The sequence below is a fragment of the Balearica regulorum genome, chromosome 12 (genome assembly GCF_011004875.1).
Source record: "Balearica regulorum gibbericeps isolate bBalReg1 chromosome 12, bBalReg1.pri, whole genome shotgun sequence".
In the NCBI taxonomy this organism is placed as follows: Eukaryota; Metazoa; Chordata; class Aves; order Gruiformes; family Gruidae; genus Balearica; species Balearica regulorum.
The window spans coordinates 6,614,935-6,640,290 of NC_046195.1; the positions used below are offsets into that span (position 1 = coordinate 6,614,935).

At 38.7% G+C, this 25,356-nt stretch overlaps 2 protein-coding genes across 3 annotated transcripts; one reads left to right on the plus strand and one right to left on the minus strand.

The window, feature by feature from the left end:
- Positions 1–768: 768 nt before the first annotated feature.
- On the minus strand, positions 769–25,058 carry MPHOSPH10 (M-phase phosphoprotein 10). Of its 2 annotated transcripts, XM_075764239.1 has the most exons (12): positions 24,999–25,058; positions 15,763–15,830; positions 7,298–7,943; positions 6,291–6,439; positions 5,691–5,865; positions 5,239–5,380; positions 4,752–4,819; positions 3,923–4,060; positions 3,584–3,694; positions 3,245–3,352; positions 2,461–2,691; positions 769–972 (listed from the first exon to the last, which is right to left on the minus strand). In XM_075764239.1, exons 1-12 carry the CDS (start codon positions 25,041–25,043, stop codon positions 823–825), a joined length of 2,031 nt encoding a protein of 676 aa, XP_075620354.1. In that variant the 5' UTR covers positions 25,044–25,058; the 3' UTR covers positions 769–822. The 2 variants fall into 2 exon arrangements, with proteins under 2 accessions (XP_075620354.1, XP_075620353.1); XM_075764238.1 differs by lacking the exons at positions 15,763–15,830; positions 24,999–25,058 and adding an exon at positions 8,754–8,913.
- MCEE (methylmalonyl-CoA epimerase) lies at positions 10,576–19,314 on the plus strand. Its single transcript, XM_075764244.1, has 3 exons — positions 10,576–10,720; positions 14,978–15,318; positions 18,636–19,314. The coding sequence occupies exons 1-3, from the start codon at positions 10,690–10,692 to the stop codon at positions 18,786–18,788; spliced, it is 525 nt and encodes a 174-aa protein (XP_075620359.1). The 5' UTR covers positions 10,576–10,689; the 3' UTR covers positions 18,789–19,314.
- Positions 25,059–25,356: the final 298 nt, after the last annotated feature.

Consider the following 25,356-nt stretch of genomic DNA (forward strand, 5'->3'; position numbering starts at 1 on the left):
CAGGCCCCGCCCTACGGCACGGCACGGCACGGCACGGCACGGCACGGCACGGCACGGCACGGCACGGCACGGCACGGCACGGCACGGCACGCAGCGGCCTGCTGCTCGTCCGCCCCCGCCGCCAGGCCAGCGCAATGCATCGCCGATAGCGGGCCGCAGGCCTGGGGAGCGGATTCTTAATAAAACCGCACGAACCAAGAGCGATTTCTTTTAAACATCTTGCCCTCTTTAAATTTAAAATTTCCTTTAAGAACAAAGAGTGCAAAGGAGGTGGGATCTTTCTTTAGAAAGGGGAACCTAGAGCAAACTCTGAAATAGTTTCGCCTTGCGAAATACCCTTTAACTTAGGATACGCTTGCTTACTCTGAGTTACTGCAGCCTTAAAAAGCTCCTGCGTCCTCCCTCTTTGATAATCGCAATTTCAAAACATGATTTCCAATTTATACTGCCAGAATACATCTTAAGTTCTTCAATAAATGCAGTTCCTGCAATACATACAGAGCTATTACAACAGCAGATAGAAAAGTTACAGACTATAGAATAAAAAAACTAGACCGTATAGTCAAACCACAACCATCAAGTATGGTACATGGCTATGGATCTGCCCATGGCAAGAAGCTTTCTTTTTGGAATAAAAAGACAAAATCAGAGTTCTACAGTAGGAAAAAAACAACACTAAAACCTAAAGGAAAGTGTCGTTACATCACCTTACACGTTCACAGAACATTTTAAAGACTGACACAGATTAAAACCTACTCCAATTCAGTATTCACATAGAAACATTTTAATACATACGAAATGCAACATATATAAAAAGGTAAATTACAATTTCAGTTTATGAACAGAGAGGGATTTCTGCTTCTTCTGCTTCTTCTTCAATTTGGTTGCATCTTTGATTTGCATCTTTACTTGATCTTGTAGTTGAGAAAAGAAGGCCTGGGATGATTTCAAGACCTTGTCTTTACCTTCATCCTGTCAATGGAGAAAATATTTGTTATAACCAAGAAATGTACAAACAGTACCATTATACTAGTTACTCATGTAAAATAGTATTTGACTTAAAAAAAAAAAATCTGATAATTGATTTTCAAAGGATATTTTTCACTGCAGTCTTATACCACACTTGCTATCTAAAGAAAGAGTACGTTCCCTTTCTAATTAGCAATCAGCATCGTAGGTAAGAACGGGCATCAAGAATAGATCCTTGCACATCGTAAGCTACAACTATCTATCTATCTATCTATCTCTGCATTTTGTGTTCTGCTCTCCTTTTGAAGAGGTAAGAGCAAACATTTTAAAAGTTATTTTTTCTATTAGTTTCTAATACCTCAAAATTTCAGAGATTTTAAAAATTTAATTTATAAGGCATCATAGGTGGTACACAAATTCAGTTTTATAGCATGCAAAACAAAATCAATCTGTTGAGATTACAGACAAGGCTCCACAATAACAAGTAGAAAGTTGAAATAGCTTAAGTTACTCAAAGCTTAGAAAGAACTAAACAGGAAGCTCATCCTCAATTATGCATGCAAGTAGTCTCATTTAACCAAGGGAACGGCTCAAATGCAGGAAATAAGAGCATAAGTCTTAGTATTTGCAGGAACACCACCTTGTGAACTTGGAAATATTACAGAAAGTAATACCTAATGCAAACAATCATTTCTGCTTTGTGAATATACTTTGATATAAAGTAGTTGTATTGTACAATTTTTTCATATTTCTTCCATATTTAAAGATTAAGTTGCTTACCAATTCAAATATATTTCATACTCTGAGTAAGCTTCTAAAGGTGCCAACAACCATTTAGGTATGATTTATTCATAATTAAAGCAGTAACATCTACATAAATATGCAGTATAAACAAGGGGGGCACTGCAAAGTGCAACCAGAGCTGTATTTTTTTCAGGCCTCTATACTGACATCATGCCGTCAGGGTAATCAGCAAACTCAGGACTAAAAAGGCATTCAACACCACTTTGTGTCCTACACCACTTTGTGTAGGACAATTACAAGGATGGATTAGAACAGTCCTTGCAAAACCATAGTTCAAAAGAACACAGGGGAAAGCATAGAGGTGAAAAGAGAAAAAGAGAAGAGAAAAAAAAAAGAAAAGAAAAAAGGGAATATGCATCTACCCTTTCCATGTCTTCTTCCTACCTCTTTCTTTCCTTCCAGCAGCTACATTTACCTTTTATATTTGCCAAGATGTAAATAAGGTAACAAGGTCTGGGTGATAAGCGGATATACCACTTGTGTACAAGGATTCTTGAGGGGGTAGAGAAAGATTAGGAGATGTAGCTGTGCCAAGAGGTATGGGAGGGAAACAAACCCTGGACTTCATAATTCTTTGTGATAAAGTTCTTTTTCCTCTCTCTAGCTGAACATTATGTATCTTTGGGATTTGAGTATTCTTCACCTCAGAAGCTCCAAGTTATACAAGACTACTTAAGAGACCCTTACCTTGAGCAGAGATGCTTTGCCTTCTTTTGTAAGCGTTTTTAATTTTGCTGCAGCAGCTTTTTTGCTAAGTTTTGTGCCTTGTTCTGGTTTCATCTTTTCAAGAAGCTTCTGACGTTTCTCCTTTTCTCTTAGCCTCATACGTTTACGAAGCTTTTTCTTTCTTCGGTCTCGTTTTTTATCTGTGGGAGTCTTTTCTGCATCTGTTTTTACATCACCTGCTTTGTTCTTTTCCTAAAGAGAACAAGATGTCTAAATGCGTAAGTGTGCAAAAGAAAAGACTCATTTCACAGTACTCAAACCTGTCTCAGCGTTCCCATTATTTCAAGTGTTTAGCTAGCTCAGAGCGATGCTGCATTAAGGCAAAGGCTAAAAACTAGCAAAAATTGTGAAGTGAGGTTCGTACAAATGATTGAAGACACACTAATTGCTCTTCCCTATTGTCAATTAGCTTTCCCCTTCCAAATGTCCATATATGTGTTGGGAAAATAATTACCATCACATAATAGTCAAGAACAAAACTGAAGCATAATATTATGGCCTAGTGTAGCTCAATAAAATTAACTCTTTCCACTCCTTCCAGTTATCAAAAAAACCCAAAACCCAAACCAATCAAAAAAAGAAACCACTACCACCCCAAAACCAACCAACACTAAAATGCTAGGCAAGAAGGTCACAAGGCGAAGAACCCAGGGTGGGAGAGGACAGAATTCTCCCATTGATCTGGCAGCCAGTACACCCTTCTATCAACAATACAGATCCTAATGTGATTTTTGTTTATATTTACCTTGATCTCCTCTGGTGCTAAGAGAGCAGCATCACTAACAGCAACAGGTGCTACTTCTTCCATACTTATAGCTGGAAGGTTCGAAACTATTTTAACTTCTGGCACAGGCTAGAAATAAGGAAACATATTCAGGACTGAACACACCGTCTCATGGGAGCTTAGAGCTAACTGATGATACTAAATATTTGGTTCTTTTTAGAGGTAATTACAATGCATTTAATATGAAATAAGAACAAGCTCAGTAACACTCTACCTTCCATTTCCCAAATATATTTTAAAGTATCCAATTTCAAAGAGGGGGGGGAAAAACCTCCAACTTTATGAAACTTTTGTACTTACTGGTTTGGGCGTAAAGTGGAAGTTACAAAGCGCATCCAGCTTCAGGAAGAGTGAATCCATCATTTCCTGGATTTCTTTGTGCTCAGGATTTTCTTCCTCTTCAATCTTTTGCTACATTAATAACACCATGTTACTGCAACACCACTCATAAAGCTAATTTACTTCAGCAAGACTGGTAAGAACACGCTATGCAATTCAGAGCCATTTCACTGGTGAACACTAGGAGAAAGATTGAACTACTTCCACAAAGCTGAAAGCAGAGTTAGCACTGTACAAATGAAGATATAAGATTATGTGATGTGAACTTCAACCCAAAAGGAAAGGCATTGCTTATGTTACCTGGTGAAGTTTCATGTATTCTTGCTCATAGATCTCAGCGAGACTCAGTTTACTCTTTTCATGATCCAAAGTGATACGTTTCTTGTATTCGAAAGCCTCCTCTTTTGGTTTTTCTTTCGGTACTACATCATCCCATGCCTGAGAAAGTCATAAATTAATGGCCAAATGCAACTACAGTCAAATATCAGGTGCTACAGCTTATTTAGAACATTTTCCATATTACTTATCCGACACATTAACTAGTTTGTGTATGTGGCAATAAGTTTCACATGTTTATTTGGGAAAAAAAAAGACTTATAGCTATAGCTTGTGTGCCTATTTCTAGTGGATCGGGGTAAAAATTATATAACAAATAACAAATGTGTAATTTTCTTAAGTACTTAAATACTCTCCCCCCCCATATGTACTTTTTTTTAAAATTGAACTAATAATAAGCCTCAACAAGCTCAATAAATCTTCTACCAGTGAATTTTAAGAAAAATAAAGTAAACAATTGAGTTTGGGTTACTATTCAGAATGCTCAGAGCACTACAGTTACGGTCATAACCAAAAATTACACACTGGCATTATATTCCAAACAAACTCCTTATAGTTTTATGTGCAAACACTCAATTTTTTGAAGCGCACTAAAACCCAGCATGTAAAAATAGAACTCCTTAGACTCTAAAGACTCATTCATCAAAGCAAAAGAATAAAACAGCCAGTTGCAGAAATCAATTAAGATAACTCTACACCTAACATTTTAAGAGCTTCAAACTCATGTTTGGAATTTGCCCTGTGAATCAAGTCTATAAACAAAATAGGGAGGAACGAGTAAGGTAATATTAACCTCATCCAATATTCTCTGTTTAATGATATCTTCAAGCTGAAAAGTAGTTTCTTCTGTGATCACAGGTGCTAAGAGGAGAAAGAGAATAATTTTAAGATTAATGCTTCTCCAGCAAGAAATACTTTTTGTTCTATGAAGAATAAACAAAGCCTTAACAAAAATGTAGTAATTGAAGATAAGGTAAGGTAAGTAAATAATGTTTTCCTCTATCTTAAGGAGAGTAATCATGTTAGGTAAGGCTGACTAAATCTGCCACCGAATTTATGAACTTTCAGTTAAGTAAAAAATGAACAACAACAAAAAATAGATTATAGCTTCCTGTAGTTTCCACCATGAAAATGCACAACCTCAAAAACACACTGAGAAGTTTAACTTAATGTTTTGTTACCCTGCTCTTGAGTCACCGGTGTTCTCAGCAAGGTCAAAGGGAAGAAAACCCAACACGGTATGCAACACGCTTTCAGGAAAGCCCTCTCTCACTACTTACGCATTCGGACGGCATGGTCAAAAAGTACCGTTTCCTCCAAAAGGCTGTTTTCAGGTCGTTTTTGTCCAGTCACTTCTCCTTTAAGCTGCCAAGGTTTCTCCTCTAACAACTCTTCTTCTAAACTTTTTATTTTTTTGCTCATCTGAAAAAAATCCACCAATTTCCTAAGAAGTTTAAAACACAGAGCTCACAAGTAAACTCAAGGCAAGAAATTAATAGTTATTTCAGGTACTTCTACTCCTCCTCCTCACATAAAGAGGAGGGAATATACAATTGTTTATGTATATGGTGTAGATAAACCACTTTTTTTTTCTTCTCTTACTTTGTAAATAGCCTCTTCGTATTTGCCAGACTCTGACCAAATTACACAATCGTTTTAAAAAAAAATAAATACATCGGCCACTATTTCAAAGTATTACCAAAATAAATTAAAAAAACAACAAAACAATTACCTTTTCCTGTCTCTTCTCAAAAGAAGACTTTATTTCACTGGGATCAATGCCCTTCTCTAACTGCATATCAGTAACATCTTCTGTTTCACTGTCATCTGGCAAACTAAAAGTAACTTTTTTAGAGACTTCTTTACTTCTCATATTGTCCATCATCATTTCATTCATATCCTCGACCCTGTAACATTAAAATTTAATAGGAAAAAAAAGGTTGAAAAGTCTAAATTTTTTTACATGAAGATATTTCAGCCATTAGATGTTCACCTCTTACAACTAACCCAGTTAGGAAATACAATAGGCTTTTATTGAAACTTAAAGGCAGGGGACACTAGGGAAAATTTTATATATTAAAAATAACTTTCAAAAACTGAAGGTACAGCTATTAAATGATTTATTCAAATAAATATCAAGAGACAATAGTCAAATGATAAGTAAATAAACTACTTTTTACATAAGGTGACAACGCAAATCATGAACATACAACAGATAACACAGAATGGCAAACCATGACCAAAGTGAGCCTGGAATTTACACTTTAGTTTCTCCTTCACTTCAGAGTAAAATTACAAGCACATATTAACTGCAAATAATGCATATACTTACTCAGACATGCTTTCTTCATTTTCCTCTTCAATAACACTGTCCACTTCCTCTTCCTGATCATCTTCAGTATCATTAGCTACTAAATCACCATTGTCATCGACTGGATCAAAGAAATCTTTGTATGTCAAGTCTCTAGAACTTTTAATTGGCTAAGAAGGGGGGGGGGGGGGGGGGGGGAGAGAGAAAAAAAGGCAAAGCAAACCAAAACTGTTAGACTGACAGAAATCTAAGGGTATCTTGTCTTTTAAAGTCTTTAACACCTGGGGAATAGCACTACTTGTGTAACAGTAATGCAGTTTACTGAAGCGTTAACCTGTGGTAGCGCATCTTAATAAAGCTAATCTCTTTTACAACTATTTAAAATATTCTACCACTTAATTTCCAATTTCAACATATACAGAAATCAAAGAGCAGCAGATTTTGCCCATTACTCGTTGGAACGTGTAGACATTCCCTTATATCCTGGGCATAGTTCTTATTGAATATTACCAGAGAATCCCAGAGCAAGTAAGACTTTTTTTAATTTTTTTTTTTGGAAACAAGTACTCAGCAACCTAAGTTAAATCAAAGCTATGTCCCTGGAAAAAGAAGTCACCAGAAGCCCTTTGGTCTGCCTCAGGCACCTTAGTGATCTCTAATTGCCAGATGTCAATGCTGAGTGACACATATTTTTCATTTGCTGGGTCACCTATTCTGCAAGGTCACTTGTTTCTTACAACATACTATCCCCTCCTTTATTCATGCAAAAACCCAAGACCCATGTAAAGAGGGATTAGAATAGCAGGACAGCACCAAGACGTTCTTCTACACTAAGACATTTTGTTACCAGATATTCATGTCAAATATATTATTAAAGTAAAGCTTTAGAAGTAATCATTAGTTATCTCATCAAATTTAACTTGGTAGTTTCTACTCAAGAGTTCAACAATTAATGTCACCCTAACAAGTATTAGATCTTGAGTTAAAGGAAAAGAGAGATCAGAAAATTAATTTACTGATATTCTTACTTTGACTTTAGCTTCTTCAGACTCTCCTTCCTCATCATCCGAGATGATGTCTTCAAAATAATTAATATCTTCTTCTTCCTCCTCCCTGTATTCCTTCTCTGCATGTTCTAAAAAAGCTTCCATCTCAGCCAGCTTGAAAAACTTGTCATCCACTATAGATTTTCTTCCCATTTTTTTCAATGTGGTTTCCTTGGCTGTTTTAGTTTGTTGCTCCAGTGCTTCAATATCAAAGTCAATATCAGAATCCTCATCACTGTATTTCTGGATTATGCTTTCTCTGAATTTACTTTGCTTTTCTTTAGCTTTATCTTTTGTATAAACATTCTTCTGTTCAGGTTCTGCTTCCATTATGTTGTCTTCCAATTCCTTGTCACTGCTGGTCTCTGCATCAGAGCCATCCTCTTCCTGGTCTGAGAGAAGGCAAAGATCTTCATCCTCGGCATCCCTTGCAATGGATTTCTTGAAGAAATCAAGAACTGCATTGTTCTGGAGCTCCAGTTGTTGCCAAATCTGTTCTTCATCAAAATTTTCTATCATCAGCTCTTTTAGAGGACCCCCACGAACTACATTACTTCCCAGAGCTTTATTCAAATCATAGAGAGTCTTTGTTAATGCTCTGAAGTCAGCAGCCAGTCCATCTTGCACACTAAGGGTAGAAAAAATATTTAAGAGCTTTAAAAAGCACAACAGTTAATATAATTTTCATTTTCTATTTTGCAGAATTTACTAGCTTTCATCCATTTTACACGTTCCATTAAGTTAACCATATGATTAACTCTTTTTATATTTGCTTAGGTATTTCGGTGCTACAGCATAGCACCTTTCAACAATTGCTGCTGTTGCTTAACTTTCTACACATCTCTTGGAGTACTACTACTAAACATTCCTAGAAATAAAGACATTGTAATTATTAAGCCTTTCAGCTTCACTACACTTTGTGTATGAAGTAGCAGCTGGACAGAATACTCCACTCTTCTACAGTTGCATCTTATTATATCTTGATCCTATTTGAGCACTCCAGACGTTTTGGGGAAGTAAACAGTACAGCACTAAGCACCTCAAACATCCACGATATAGACCCTTGGTTTTAAAAAGGCAATTGTCTTCCTCCACTGCCTTACTCCTCAGCTTTTATATTCAGATAGTCTCTTCCGGTTCCTTCTCTAGAGCTACCAATGCTTCAACGTACTTGATTGAAACAGAAACCTCCGTTTCCCAATTCCCGAAGGCTGAAAAAAGGAAAAGGATACTGTAGCAACCGTGGCAGAAGCCCCAGTCAGGTCTCGACGCTGTTAATAGCACGTTTCAGGAGAGCTCTGAGGCACCGGGGGTAGCTGAGGGTGCCGGCCGGCCGGCACGAGGCTCCCCTCCGAGAGCACCAAGGCCGCCACAAATACATAGAGAGTCCGGCATTTGGGGGCTCCCGGCCCCAGGGAAACCCGCAGACCCGCGGTACCTGAGGAAGCGCTCCGGGCGCGCCGCAGCGGCGCCCGCCACCCTGAGGCACGTCTCCAGCCCCTTGACAGCCGCCATCTTCCCGCCAGCCGCGGCGCGTGGAGCAACCTGGCACCGCCTCCCCGAGGCAGCCGGCTGAGCGGTCCGGCCGCCTCCTGCGGCCGGCGCCGAAGTTCCGCATACGGCAGTTCCGCCCCGCGGTGTATTACACCCACAGCGGCGAGAGCCGGCCCGATCCGCCTCCCAAGCCAAAAGCATTTCTGCCTCCCAGCCCACTGCTTTTGTCACAGAGCCGCCTCGTTTATTCATGTCACACCCGCTTCTTTAGGTAGGCCTCCTCGCGTTCGCACTGAACCTCAAGCACAGTATTGCAGTCATCTACTGATAGCTGCTGCTTCCTCCCCTTGGAAGAGCGTGGTATTGCTCTAGATTGGGATGTTCATCAACACTGAAAAACCTGCTCTAAATATAGTAAACCTATAGTCATCTTCCGTTGCAGGTTTGTCTTTCTGACCTAGATACAAGGGCTATTTTGGAACCACGCATTTCCAGCTGATTCTGTGAGCAAAATGCCTGACGTTACCTAGTGTCTCCAAGGTCCCAGCTAACTAGGCACACATTTGCCTATGCCATTAGCGAGCACTGCCCAGTGTTCAACTGTTTTGTAACTTTGCACCACATAGTTTACTTAAAGTCTATTTTATAAAGTCAAATGAAGCACTACGCCCTCAGCCTCTGGTGAAGAAGCTGCTGCTGCAGTTGGGGGAGATGTTCCATTCCTCCCCCATGCTGCACAATGCGTTCGCAGTGGCTGCCTCAGGCTGCACTAACCCTGCCTGATGCCGTTCCCAGCCATCCCCAGCCGTTCAGCACCCAGATCCAGAACTCTGACCAACCTTCTCACTTTGTTCTTGCTATTGCCTCTATTGTTCCTCTGCTGCTTTCATGTTTCCTTCCTAACAGAAAAATAAGTCTTTTCAGTGCACAGAAAACAAAGCCCTGCTACGCAACTTCTGTATGTCCTCTCATTGGCTCTTTGCACCCTCAAAAATCCATTGTGTGGAGCAGGGCCCAGCATGAGTATGACCTGTACTGGTGCTTCTCTGAACACCATAAACATATCTGACACTTTACAACATGGGTTGGAAGCAGAAAGTGTCATATATTGGGACTTTTAAATACCCGTTTTGACCACTGATTTTGATCCACACTTTTAATTATTCACATATTATCACATTTGAAATGGCACAAGCTGTTTATGCATTTTGGATGTATCACAGCAATTTGCAATGTCCTACGCCCCTGACAAGACTGGAACAGAGCTCCAGAAGCCAGCCTACTCATCGTCCTGAGTCTCTTTTGCACAATGCTTTAGTCAGAAACCTTCTCTCTCTACAGATGTCCCTTGATATAGCTGGCCTCTTTTGTACTTTCCTTTTCAAACACAGTGCCCGGAGCTGCCCCCGCCGAAGCTCGCAGGATGCAGTGGCACGGACGAGGCTCGCTGCACAGCCACCTCCCCGCTCAGGCGCAAGCTTCAGCTGCCCCACGCCGTGCGCGCTGGCTGGCAGCGGCCGTAGCGCCGGCCCCTGGCCGATGCACCTTTCTTTCTGGGAAAGGCACCGGGCAGCTGCGCCCACCCACCCCAGCGAGGGCCCACCAGCCCGTCGGCGTGACACAGCCATTGCCACCGCCGGTGCCTCGTACCAAGAGACTCCAGTGGCGCGGGCCCTACGAACACAGCCCCGGGCTGCCACCGCGCCGAAGGACTCCCGGCCCGAGCGCGCCTTCAGCTCTGGGCAACCGGGGGATGGCTCAGCCCCGCCGGGAACGGGGGCGGCGGCCGCTGCTGTGGTGACGGCGGAGGACGGCCTCTCCCCCGCGAACAGGCCCCGCCTGTCTACAGCCGGGCTGGGTGCGACCGGCGGGGCGGCGAGATGGCGGCCTTCCTGGGGCGCGCGGCGGCCGGTAACGCGGGGCCGGGAGGGCCAGCGGCGGGGCGGGGCAGGGCGGGCGGCGGGGCCGGTGAGGGCCCAGGCATCGGCACGGGGCGGCCGCGGGCCTCGGTGCCCCCTCCGGCCTGGAGCTCCTGCCCCGTGGCGGCCGGCATTCCCGCTTCGTGCTGGGGCCGGGTGGGCCGACAGGGCGGGATCGCGCCGCCCCTGCCCGCCCTGAGATGCGGGAGCGGGCCCGAGGCTCTCCGAGAGGGCCGCACAGGCCACAACAAAACGGAATTGCTTTTATAAATAAAAACAAGGTCTTCTGATGTAGATGACATGTATTAACTGACGTTATCTGGCTTAGAATAAACTTAGCAGCAAACCCCAAACTTAAGGCACAAGGAGGAGCTTGTCTTTTTAAGGTACAACTTGGAGGTCAAATGCAAAATCATTTCCCGTTCATTATAATTATCTAGACTGTTCACTCTCTTAATAGTAAGTAGGGGCACGTTAAATTCACCGTACCTAAACCACACTATTTTACTCGGTAGCCATAGACTTAGGGAAAAGTGAATGAGAGACTGGGATCAAAAACACCTTTGCATAGTTGCTCTTTGAAGAAACCAGAGCTGCAGCAAAGTGAGACTCAGTTTCTGTGATCTATGCAGCCCACCTGGTTCCCAAAAGCCACCTCCAGCACAGAGCAGAGCAGAGCAGCACTATGGATAACCTAAGCTTCGTTGGCTGGCAAAGTTTCCAAGACACTAACGCCGCCTTGAAATTGCTGAGATTTAAGAATGACCAGACTATGGCCTATCTCCATTTGGTCCAGAGTGCAGATACACAGCCCCTGTATGCCAAACTCTCTACGGCCACTGCATCCTCTCCATGCTGGGGAGCTTTTCTCAACCTGAAATAGTTAACAAGTGCCCAGTGACAAGATTCTTACCGTGCCCCACAGTTGTATAACCTCCCCATAGAGAACACGACTGAATTCAGTTCAATTTGGCTTGTGTTTGATTACTTAGGCAGGTAAGTCCATGAACTCTGCCCCACATAAGGAGCAACAAGCCTATGAATAAACATTTGAAGGATTAGGATCTCATTTTATGTGGTAGACTTGTTACTTCATAATCTGCTCTGTTACAGAATGTAAACCTCAGTTGGTACAACTGTACATGTTTAAACTGACGTGCATAATACTAGTAGATCAGTCAACCATTAATAGAATAAAACCCAAATAGATCAATTTAAAAATATTCTTCAAATGAAGCTGAAGAAGGTGACATACCTTCTGTAGTATCACTGAGGCAAGGAAGCCAGAGATCATATATGACAGCAGGATCGTCTGAATCTTCTCTAAAGGACAAAATATCTAGAAAAAAATCAGATTTGGTTGTCAGTGTTTGAAAAATGAGGTCTTAAAAATCCCAATATGCTGTATATATGAGGAGAAGCAACTGCATGTGTGAATTTGGTCAGCATATGCAGGTTTTTCAAGCAGGACAGATACTTGGATAGGTATTTTAGTCACAGTGTCCACTGGCATCAAAAGAAGCAGAGAAAGTAATTTTTTTAACATTGGAGAAAGTTAAAAATTACTTTAATAATTCTGTTGTCAGTGGAGAAATGCTTTTATGATTGAAGAGTTTAGCCACAACGGTTAACAGGACTAGTTTTTTGATATATGCTTAAATATAAGTGTCTCTTCCCTGAAACAGTGAAGTGGTGGGTGTTCAATCTGAAGTTTGCTGAAAAGCTTTCTTTTTCATTGCAGGGTCATCCTTTGATTATTGGGTTAGAAGAGGAAGATTGTAATTTTAAGTAACGATATAGTTACTAATCTATATAATGCAAGAAAAACACAAATGCTTTTTGTTTAATCTCAGTTGATTCATACTGCTAATTATGGGTTTTAAATTAAAGCTCTATATGCATATGACTACAGCTAGGATAAATTCACAAGACTTCATAGAATAAAGTTAAAAAAAAAAATAAATACCCCAAACCTGCTAAGGAGTCCTCTACCCCTACATACTCATAGGAGAAAATATAGGGTTCTACCACCCAGTCCATTAAGTGAGAGGAAGAAATGGAGAGATGCATAAATAATATTGTCATATGAGTGGGCATTTAAGTATCTTTGACTTTACAAGAATCCTAGGAATATACTTCACTTTTTCAATCTATTATCTTTCCAGGAAACACCATAAAAATCAAACATTTCTTGGGCAGAACCCAACAGAAACAGCATTTTCTATTCTTTTTTTGCTATTGCTTCAGTAATAGCTGAGTAACAGTCTATGCCTCTACTTTCTGTCAATTTACTTGAAAATAGACAAAATACAAATCAAATTATAATAACGATGTAGTCATATGCCCTGTATGAAGTACAGCAAGAATTACAGATGGGAAATGTCAAGAAGAATGGGAAAATTCCTAGCCTTTCCCATCAGTAAAGATTGCTTGAAAAATCTACATTAGTAGTATTTCTACTGACCTGTGGTCTGTTAATATTTGGAAGAAGGAATGAAACAATAAAAGGCTCTAGGAAAAATAACAAATTATATAGTAAGTGTTCCATGTCTTTCAAAGGGTTTTTCTCTTTTGGAGAATACTGACCTCTGCTAAGTGGTACAGTATCTCTTGCTTCAGCAAGAATTTAATCAGGTCTTAAGAAATTACTGTAGGAAACAGCTATTTAGGTAGAATCTTCAGTGGACAGAAAAGACTGTATGGCAGGCATTGAGTTGGATTTTTTTTACATTTTTTAATACATTATTTACTCTGGTGATCAGGTCAAACTCTAATTAATTATCCATGCCTCTAATTATGCCAACTAGATACTGTATGTTTCTTATTTTTTATTTCATAAGCATTGCATAGTAGTGTTTCCCCATGGCAAGTGCTTTGTTCACCCCAGATACAGACACATTTAGATGGCAAGTCTATCTACAAAATAGTTGCAGCAGAGACATTTGAAAAACAAGAATTTTTCTTCTCTGTAGAAGTTGCTAGGGGATTTTTTTTTAACATGTAAAAAGTTGAAAAGTACTTGGAAATATTGAGTTGCTCTACTATGCCCTTTGATAGCCTAAAGGTAACAAGTGAAAAATAATTGTCCAGATCTTCTGGCTTTGATGATGATTACAGGATGTACTGTGTGAAATGCTGGCAAGAAATACTCCAGGGCAGTTACTTGCACAACTAGACAAGTTTCTGGAAATACTTAGTGTAGGAAGTTGATTTAGCATTATCCAAAGATTCTGAATAGACTTACTTTCGTGACGCTAAGTCTTTGCAAGTATGTACATTGCACATAGTAATTTTAAGTCTCAAATACACGCAAAGACGACTTCTTCCATCACAGCACAATGCTCAGAAAGATTTAGATTTAAGGACTGTATCAGTTGTCTTTGTGAAGAAAAATTAACTGATAGCTGTAAGAGTCTTGAATTCCTGTGAAATGGTAGTTTCATAGTGAAGCTAGCTGATGAATTACAGCCATTACTAACCTTCCAGCTACTATTAACCCTTACAAAGAGTCTGAAAAAATGCAGGCCGTGCTATACTCAGTGTATTGCAAAGCATCCAGAATCTCAGTGCATCCTTGGCACAATCCCTTAGCAAAATAGCACATTTGTGAATTTAAAGCTAAGAATGCCTCAAAGACTTCCAAAATGCTGAGATGCCTCTAGCTTGGCCTTGAGGCATTGAGAAATCTGACATGGCCTAAAGCAAACTGGCATGAAATGAAAATGCAGCTTTTATGGATATATCCTTTCATCTAATTCTAATTCTGGTGCTAGAAACAACTGATATGATTACAATTTCTCCCCACCCCCGACCTCTCCAGATTCTAGTATTCTGACAGATTAATGTAGTTAATTTATAAGTATCCTCATTTTATATCTTTTTTTCATGATTTTTTTAAAAAAACCAAGCAACTCTAGAACTATTTGTGAGCAACACAGCAATTTGACACAGATAGTGCAAAGTTCAGTACAGCCTTGTCAGGGTAGTTGGTGGAGAGTTCTGTAGATATCTAAGCAGTTTTTCATAACACTGAGCTTCTCTATGACTTCTCCATCTTTTGTCTACATGTTAGCCCTTACCTTTGTACCTCTGCTAGTACTACGGAATAATTCTTTCCTTTAGTCTACCTTCAGCTTTGCACACTGGTGTGATTATGACATAGGAGTTATATAGGCCTCATTAAAAGGGGAAAGAAGAGACATAGATACTTTCTCACAAGCATTATATCATTGCTATTCACTTTTTTCAGGGCTTCTTACCAGATTGCAGACTTCAGCTCCTGTAATACAAACTCTCCCATCATCGAATTCCTCTTCTCAGAACATTCCAAGTTGTTTGTGGAAACTGGGCCAACTTAATCATGTAGCAATTGCAGTACCTGATTTGGAGAAAGCTCAGGCCTTTTATAAAGATGTGTTAGGAGCACAGGTGAGCGAGACTGTTGCTCTTCCCAAACATGGTGTCTACACTGTTTTTGTGGAGCTGGGAAATACCAAGCTGGAACTTCTACATCCTTTAGGAGAGAAAAGTCCCATTGCAAGCTTTCTGCAAAAAAATAAGACTGGAGGAATGCATCATATCTGCATTGAGGTATTTTAACACAATATATTATATAATAAGATAGATTAAAGTATGCATAATTTTTTCATAGGTTTGACCTGTGTCAAGAACAAATATATAAGGCTGTCACATTTGTGAGAATTTATATTACATAAGAAGACGTTTTAAATGTGCCTTTGTTTTGGAAATCACAGTGCAATTTCATGGGCTATGTGATCATTTTTTCCTCTTTTATGCTATAAATATTAAATTGGGGAGGGGGGGGTTAAATATCCAGTGTGGAAGGTGGACAAGCTCAAGGGCTTGTGAAGAGTATTTGACAGGTGTCAACATAGAAAGGACATACACTGGAAAAAGATGGAGTTGTCAGTTTAAGCTAAAGCATAGTTTAGATTTTCAAAAGCATCTTCCTGTTTGATATTTAGTTGATAATTGTATAACAAAGTAAAAAAAAGATTGTCAGTCATTAATTACCACACAGCAGAAAAGTCTCCAGAGTTTCTTCTGTTCTGTTCTTCCTTGTCCATCAAAGAGAGATTGGTCTGGAAGTACACAAGATGTAAATGTGCTGGATAAAGCAGTTATCTTATTTAGTATACCCATGTTTTAGTGTGTATGTTTGATGCAAAATTTCATGCTGCTGCCTATGATACATGTTTTTAATATTTTACAGATCTGAGTCTTGCAAACTTTATTATTTCATGCAAGTGTAATAATAAAAAGTAATGTGATTACTGACGTGAGTAAAAATTGTTTTCAGAATACATCTACAAAGACCAGTGTTTGCAGTTACATGTTTTCATTGAAAATTGAGAAATTTTGCATATATGCAGGCAGTGCAATTTTTCTTACATGAAGTTTGCCTATTTACAGATGTTCAAGAATAAGAAAATTAATTCTGTTTAAATGGATCCTAGGCAGTTCTGCTATAGAAATGTGAAAGACCTCAGCTGAACTTAGGAAATGGGGTGCGTAGAAGAAAGAAGTGATTTGCAGTAAGACTGAAAAAACTCTCCAGCCCTCTGTAAGACCAGTTGTACTTACTTAGAGGTACAAGAGAAAAGACATTGTAGGCATCTCAGCAAAAAGAGCTCAAAGCTCCCAAGCCTTTCAAGTATATGTAATCCCTTTAAAGATGTTTCAAGAAATATTTGTTACCAGCTCAAATTGTACTATGTAGATCTCCATTTTGTATGAGAGATGATCTGGTTGCAGATAAACCAAGATGACTGTCAAGGGAAGTCATACTGTTAATTATGAAAATTGAGAAGAATGAGACATGCTAATTATGCCATGTTGGACAATGTAGAACTGTTGTGTTAAAAAAGAAAATTTATAACTGTATACAGTAAGTCAAGCAAGCTAGGAGTCATAATCTAGCAGTTAATTTCCATTAATCAGGTGAGCTAGTGCTACTTGCAGCCAGATTTTCCTAAGTGAAGGCTTGTAACTATGCAAAACAAAAAAGAAAAAAAAAAAATTGTCCTAAGTCCCTCATGTTTGTCTCCACGTAAAAACAAATGGAAGATTATAGAGTAATTTACATGGAAAGAAAAGCAATCCATTCTTGACCTGCTCTTTAAGTGGGACTGAAAACAGATTTTGTCACTATCATAGTCAATCAAAAAGATATTAACCTCCCTCCTCCAATTTTCCATTCTCCTCAGAATGGAAAAATCTTACAATTTCAACATTATGTCATCTTCTGAAGTTGAGCAAACACAGCTTTCAGAAAAACTATAAAAGAACCTCAGTGTCAATTGATTATTCATTTGAAATTTTAAAAATATTTTGTAGAAATGTCATTCTAGGAACAATCTTATTGCAAAAAGCTGAATTCTTTCCATACTGGAGAGGAAGCCTGACATTTATCAAAATGCTTTTTATTTCTTCCTTCTGTCTTATTATTCAAAGGAAAATTTTAGACAGATGTTTTGATAGGGAACTTGTTTCAGACAAAATAAGCATTTTAAGAAGAAATTAAATTATCCCTGACTAGCTATAATTGAATTTAATACCTGCAATGAAAAGTATTCTGGACACTTGGTAGAACAAGAGAGAAATCCGAGCCTGATATTCTCCTAACACGGATGCACCTACAGGCTTTCCCCATTTACTCTCACTGCTTCCTTGGGGATGCAGTAATTCATTCCAGCTGAGCCCAAACACAGTTCCTCTTCTGGCCATGTCTGCAGGACAGGAGCAGCAGCTGCAATGGCTTTTCTGCTTGGGGAAACAACCTGGAGGGGGCTATGGCACACATTACATGCGCTGTTTTATTTTAGATAAAACTTAACAGTAATTTGTTTGGGGTTTTTTTAGCAGACTGGTAGTTCTGTGTAGGAAGAACTGTAGTGAGTTCAGAATTTCCATGAACAAAACTGCTGCAAATGAGTAGGAATTAACTGATGTCTGTTCCTCTGAATTAAAGCTTGATATTTCCTTCTTTCTTACAATGGCATCATGAAAGTTTATTCACCAAGTTATGTCCAGACACCTCAGTCTTCAAAAACAGCAATGCTATTATTTTAATTCTAGGTCTTTATTGATTATTGACTATTGATTTGCTAAACCGAGTGCTAATTTTATTATTTCAAAGAATGAATGCATGTATGGTTGGGGAAAATTCAAATTTCATCTGATGACATGACATCAGACTTAAGATCACATTATACAGCGTAGACATGTTTTTGTTAATTACATATTTCTGCAGGAAACTGTACTGAAATATTACGTTAAAGGCTATTTCAAATAGGAAAACCAGGTCATATTCTGGGTATGTTTCTAATAATTCCAAGTTTTTTCTCAGGAAACTTCATGAAGCTTAACCTACTCAGAAAGAAGATATATAAATCTAAAAAGGACTTTCCTTTTACCTTCTGCCCATTGCCCTCCCTTTTCAACAGCATCTAATGAGTCAGTGTTCTGACATCAATTAGACAGTAAGGCATGCTTTAGTTATTGATAGTTTGAAAGCAGTGTGATCTTCTTAGTAATAGTAATGCAGAGTTTAGATTATTAATGGAGTCTTTATAAAGTAACAACATAAAAAAATCAATGGACTTTGTGCATGAGTGATTTTTGTTTAATAATTTCTTAAATATAGCACAACCTATTTAAACAATATTTTATAAAATCTTCAAATAACAAATGCAAACTTCTGTAGGCTTTTTATTTTTAAGACTAGATGTTTTTAAACTGTTTTATAATTTAATTTACTTTCAGAATTATAGTAGAATTTAGAAATAACATTTTAGGAAGGAATTATATTATTGCTCCTAAATGTAGAATCTGCATAATATAGTGTAATACGTTAATTTGTGTGAACTGTATTTTTCTTTTATAAGGTTGATGACATAAAAGCGGCTGTGACAGAACTGAAGAAAAAAAAGATACGAATATTGAGTGAAGAGCCAAAAATAGGTGCACATGGCAAACCTGTGATTTTTCTTCACCCTAAAGATTGCCATGGAGTCCTTGTGGAACTTGAGCAAGCTTGAGCTGTAATATTCATAAATAAAACAATAGATGAGCTGTGAAGTTACTGAGCTGGTGCTGGGAATACTGATGTGGTATTCAGTCTTTACAAGTTCACTGTAGTTCCTGTGGATTACATACAGCTTTTGAGTACTGAAATAGTGCTACAGATTTAGAGTCATTGTCTTTTTGTTATTGATCTGATTTTCAGAATTAATATGTTGACATTTCTTGACTTCTCTGTGATTCTAAAGACTAATACATAAGCCATGTTAAATATGTAACATGGTAATTTATGTTCTGTTGCGTCATGTTTGCAGCATGGTTTTACCTCCGTAACCACAGAAACTGTACAGTTTCTAGGTCATCCCACATTATTTTGTTCTACATTTCAGAGCAGAGACCCACTTCTCAGTGACAACAACATAGCTTAGATATTCCCTTTAGAAATAAAGGAAAAAGGAACATTGTATTTTCTGTTTTCACCATTCAACATCTGTGCTTCACACTGATTGATTGGTTCATGCAATAAAAAAATCCTGATGTTATTGTATGTGTGTCTGCAATCAGTAGCCAAGTTTTCCTTGACATAACAATTACTGCCCAGGAAGTTACTGTGCATAAGTCATCATTTAGTTGTTTTATGAATTTTGTGGATATACAGGCAATGTGAGAAAAATATCTGAAAAATTACTTGCCTGAAATGTATTTTAGACTGTATTGTACTTGTCACATTTTAGTTTTTTTCAGGTATTGAATATTTGTTTTTCAAGCTTTATCCATAGGAAGATATCTGGGAGAGACTTGGACAAATAGCAAGTAATCTTTTCACTTACTTTATAAATATTGTTTTCCTATGCAAAAGCACTTTAAAAACAGTGGAAAACATAAGCCACATAAGTCTTGGTTACATACACTGTCTTTAACATCAGAGAGCATGCCAGCATACTTACGTTTCTGATAGACTGCGGTCACGGTTTGTTGACTTATTCATGCACAGACTTTACTTTATTGGTGTACATCAAGCAAGCAGTGTTTGTCCTGATACTTTCTTTTCATAGGTTTGTTCTGACATGTCAGCTGTCATGTAGAAATTGAAGACTTGCTGTTTCTCTCTAGTTTTCTTAATCCTTAAAAGTTCTATTTTTTTCCTAGCTAAACCATAATCTGAATTTTATATTTTCCTCTTTTATACTTTCCTCTTTTATATTTTTCTCTGCATATACAGTGAATAGTTTCAGCTTGATAGGAAGTAAGTTCATTTTAACATGAAATTAACTTAATGGAAATGGCATTATTTGTGTTCTGTGTCATGTTTGCTACAACAAAATACAAGTATAATGTTGACCTGAGATTTAAACAGGGCTTTAAAGACATTGATGCTTCCTCATGAATTTTACTTCTGAAAAAAAACCTCTGCAAAGCCATGCATTTTTTTTAAATGAGATACTTTTGTACTCAAATACCCCTCCTGTCACATTTCAAGAAAAACAGTGTCTTGCACAGGGTTCTTGCATTTCATCAAATCACTGTTCAGAGGGTAGTTTGTGATCTAAATTCTAAATTGTTTAAATTTAGAAATCCTAAGGCTCATGATGGAAAAGCAGGATGATTTGATATTCCTGAAATATGATTCTGCCACTCTAGGAGACATTCTATTAGCAAAGCTGATTTTGTCTTTCTGTTCTTCTTTTCTGCATCTTTTCTGTAAAACCAGCATAGGAATGCCAAGACTAGAAGCCTTGCTGGTTACATGTCAAGATAATTGAACAGAAGTCTTTGAACTTAATACCCTTAGTTTGGTGCAACAGAAAACAGGGCAGTCATCAGTAGCTTCATACTCCATTTCTTTGTCCTGTCTGAAGGAGATGGAATTTTGTGTCTTGACATCTATCAATACACTAAGAGTAGCAGCTTGATATAGTACTAGGGAATGGAGATTTTGAGTAAACAATACTTACTCCACTTGTCTCATTGTGCTCCCCATCTTACTAGCAGAAAGATACTTGTGATGCTTTTACCAAGTAACCAGCAAATTTCCTGACTGACTGCAGTGGGGTTGCCTAGCACTAAGTCAGCTGATGTATTTTGTTCATCATAACTAAGTCATGCTCCTGTCTCACTCAGTTTATACATTTCCTCTGACTCCTAAGGTGGAAGTCAAGATACTAACAAAATAACAAAACAAAAGAAAAAAAGAGTTTAGGTCTGTAAAATTAGTCAACACCCAAAACTGGGACATGCTTCTTACAAGCTCTTAGCATTTGGTGGGATCAGACTTCTTACTTGTCTGGGTATGCGCTACAAGATATGAGACTTTCCACCTCTCAAGCTGTAGAGTTGGAAGCAATAGGTATGAGAGCTGGACAGCTGAAGAATCTGAAGACAGCTAAGAGGCATTGAGAGAAGTTTTCTGTTCATAAGCCTAACTCCCATAGATTTCAGCGGGAACAGGATCAGCCCCTATACTTTTAACAAACTTCTAGTCCTTCACCTTAAGTAAGAGAGCCTTCAGAAGTCATTCTTTGTTCTGACTCTCTAAGGGTTTGTGGGAGGGGGGGTTTAGATATATGGGTCTTACCCTCTGTCACTGCCATGGTTATGAAAGGGGAATAACATCAAGAAAAACAGTGGAAATTCAGGGATGGAAACTGGAGCAATAGAGAACTGTGATTTGTTTCTTTCAGTGGAGGGACACTTAATGATATACCCCTGTTGCACCAGTATACGACTTCTGCAAAGAACAACAGTGATTCAAATAACTGGAGCCTAATTAGCTCAGAACAGAATTAGGCTTTGACAATGAGAATTTGATTTTGGGTTTTTTTTCTTCCCAAAAGCTACAGTGAAACCTTCTTTTCTGATAATGTCAAGCTTTTCAGAAGATGAAATGTTAATATTGTGTCAGTAAATTTTGTCATGCTTGGGTCATTCGTCAAGTGCAAGTTCCCTGTTCCAATCTCTCCATGTGCCTTTTTTCCCCTCTGAGCTCAAGCATGTTCCCATTTTATGCTGCCTAAGGCAGACACACATTTTTCTGGACTTCATCAACATTACTCAGGCAGCTAAAGGGCTCATGATTAAATGATGCAAAATATCTTTTTTGACTTCCTCTCTGCAACCCTCAAGTCTCTCCTAGGTGGCAGGAGAAGAACAGGCTGCACAATGAATCCCATTCCATATGCATGAGACAACCCTAGAAGCAAACTCAAAAAGCTGAGAAAACAACTAACTACATGCCTTTTAAAAGCTAACCTTACAGTTTTGCAAATTTGCAAAAACTCTGGTCCCGTCATGCTTATACTGCAATTAATTCAACTGAATTAAAAAAACCCAAACACTGGGTATTTCATTCTGAATTCAATTGCTTCCATTATTACCATATTTACACAATTTATCACAAGTTTTGGAAAAATGTACTCTATCATCATGCCACAGCTACAGTGCTTAATATAGTTAATAGAGCCTGAAAATTTAGAAAGCTGTGAATGAATTACAAGGGGAACTGAAGATGGCACTTACTTCTGCAGACCACTTCCTGGGTGGGTAATACTTCTGTGCTGAATGCTGAGACTAGAGTTTACTTTCTTAATGCACATGCAGAAGTGTTGCTGCGTATTGTTAAGGACAGTCCTTGGATTTGGACTTTATTGCTAAGATAGATGAATGGAAGTTGATGTGACCAAGGAAGTCTCACAGAAAGATAAGGAAACGTGGAGATGTTTACAATATCTAGTTGAGGTACTTACAGTAAGTGCTCTGAATAATTTCCTTGGTGCTTCTATTTGATTCTCTCCTTACAAAACATTCATCCTGTAGTGATCTGACCTGGGTTTGTTGGACTCAAGAACCCTTAATTAAAAGAAAAAGTTAGAGTTAATTGTTTCAGTAAACACTCGATTCTTTACCAAAGCAGTTGTCATGTTGGCCAAATTATTAGACTGTGAAGAAATCCGTAAAATGGTAGCCTTGGTGCTTCTCTTAGGGGTGCTGGTTGGCACCAGACTTTAGACACAGAAAGGTAGCTGACAGTTTAAACTTGGAACATTTAATCATATAAGATTAGTATGGAAATGAAAACTAACAACAATATATAAATCAATTGGCCCAATGCTGACATTTTAAAATGGAAGACCTCACCTTCTTAGGAATGCAAAACCTGTCACCTTTGACAAGCATTTTCAAAGCAGTTTGAACATTTCATGTAATGTAAATTTATCTTATTATGAAGGAGAGAGGTTTACCTCCTGGGATGGTACAATCCTTAAATATCTATAAAATGATGTCATCTATCTAGTTTCATGTTCATTTGCACTGTCTTGCCTATTGTTAAACAGCATTATTAAGTGCAAAGTATGTAGCATAGATTCACAAGTGAGTGAGTTTTGTCTTAGACAATTAAAAGTAATGATACATTTTGAAGCACTTCATGACTTTTCTAGGTGTAATCTGAACTGATCTTTTAACTATTATGCTTTGTTAACATAAAAAATAGCAAATAGGTACTAAGATCTTCTATAAAATAGACCTTCAGTGAAGATTTTTACTTATTTTTAACATTGCATTTTTCAGTAATAAAGATAGGTTTAAACCACAATTTAAAAAAAAAAAGTTCTGAACTAGTATCTGTGTGTACTCTGAAGGCATATGTGACGATGCACAGTTTGCATCAAAGAGGGGGAATATCCTGCTTCTGCATCTGTGGGTGGCTTGTATGGAAAAGATTATTTCCAGAAATTGAACAGTAGCAGAGAGGTCCATTATTGGACTGATATTATGCACCTTATTTTTACCTTCCATTTTGATATGTAATTTTCTATAACCATCTGTCTGAGTCACTGTCTCCAAAATAAGGTGGAAGGAGAATGGTTGTTAGGAACTTAAATTTAAGAAGTTAAAAAATATATCCCACTCCCTTTGGGACCCCTGCAGTCTTTGAGAGGTCCATTGTAGTACAATACTTGCAGCTGCAGTAACTTCAAAAAGAAAACATAACCTGGGAATATTGTTTTTAGTATATCAATTGAGAAGGTGAAAACTTCCTTACGTACATGAGGCTATTTCACCAAGTTAATGATTTTGAGAATTAGTAATATGAATTAAAACATGACTTGCCAAATGTTTAAACAATCCATCTACAGGTTATATATAACTTCCTGTAGTTCTGTGTAAAACATACATGCATTACAGTTTATGTAATGTTTGAGTTTTCATTACCTGCAAAAGAGAACCAAAATCAGTCAAGTATTTAGGATAGAGAAAGGGACAGATGAGAAAAGTCACCATAGAAAACCATGATAGAAAATAGCCTCTTAGTATCAAATGGCTACTCTGTAGTTAGTGAATCTTAACAGAAGTCATAACAACTATTCAAAAAACAAGAATAAAAAAACCCACAAAATGATGTTTCGATGAAGGGCCTTTGCCTGTGCATGGAGTTTGACTTTGTGCTAAGCAAGTGGTATAGCTACCGCAGGACAAACAAAAGCACACCAAGGTAGACACACAGCTATTACAGTGAACATTGATATGTAGCAGATTGGAATGCAGTATAATTACATTAAGACAGCTTTTCACTTTTGCTATTATGAGACAGATTATTTTTTACACTCAAGAATACCTACAAGTCTCAAATTTGCATACCTATGAACAAGTCCTGTCATAACTGGCCTAAGAACACATCTCACACATGGTCCTTTATATACAAAGTAATCACCATCACCTTGTCGCAGTAGAAAGATCTAGTAGTTTCTAGTAAAAGGCCCGAGAAACCAACTATGTTTATTATTCACTGTGAGAAATGTTCCTGGAGAAACCCATTTCAGTGAGCTTTTAAATATTACACGTCGCATCTTCCATTTTTAGTCTTGGGGGGGATCAATGTATTATCTGCACAAGGGCATAAAAATCATGATTTCATCTCATAAATCACGGCGTATGATGGAATGTGACTAAGTCCAGTGCTGTCCCCTGCTGTAATGTTCAAACTTTTGGTATTTGATTTTTGTTGCACTGGAGCACCTCAAGCAACAGGAAAACCTGAGTTGATTAACTAGCAAGATTACATAGCTAGCATTCAGGAGTGCGTTTCACAGCAACATGGTATGAAAAACTCAGAAAACAGCATCTGCTATGGCCCATCACTGAAGCAGGGTCCCTAGGCATACAGACCACCGGTGCAGGGTGGCCTCGCCATGCGTCACAGCAGGACTGGAGGCCTCCAGCAAACGTACCTGCCTACCACTGTTGCTTGAGGGGCTCCTGAAGGGTTGCTCCATCCTGCAGGCTGTGGGTGCAGGAGCGACACGCCCTGCAGCCGGCTCGCCTCAGTGTACAGGTCTGGGCAAGCTCCTCCATGGGCACGTGAGAAGCTGGTGCAGAGCTAGTCCTCCAGCCTTCTGTATCTGTGGAAGAACATATTTGACAGGTCAGTTCATATCACCAAGCCACTCATTTTTTGAGAAACTCAGGGGTGTACAGACACAGCATCACCTCACCAGCCCTCTTTGAGGCAGCTCAGAGAGTTCTGCCATTACCTCTTCTAACCTCGCTGGAAGCAGGCCGAGCAGTACCCTGTGAGCGGAGAGCGAC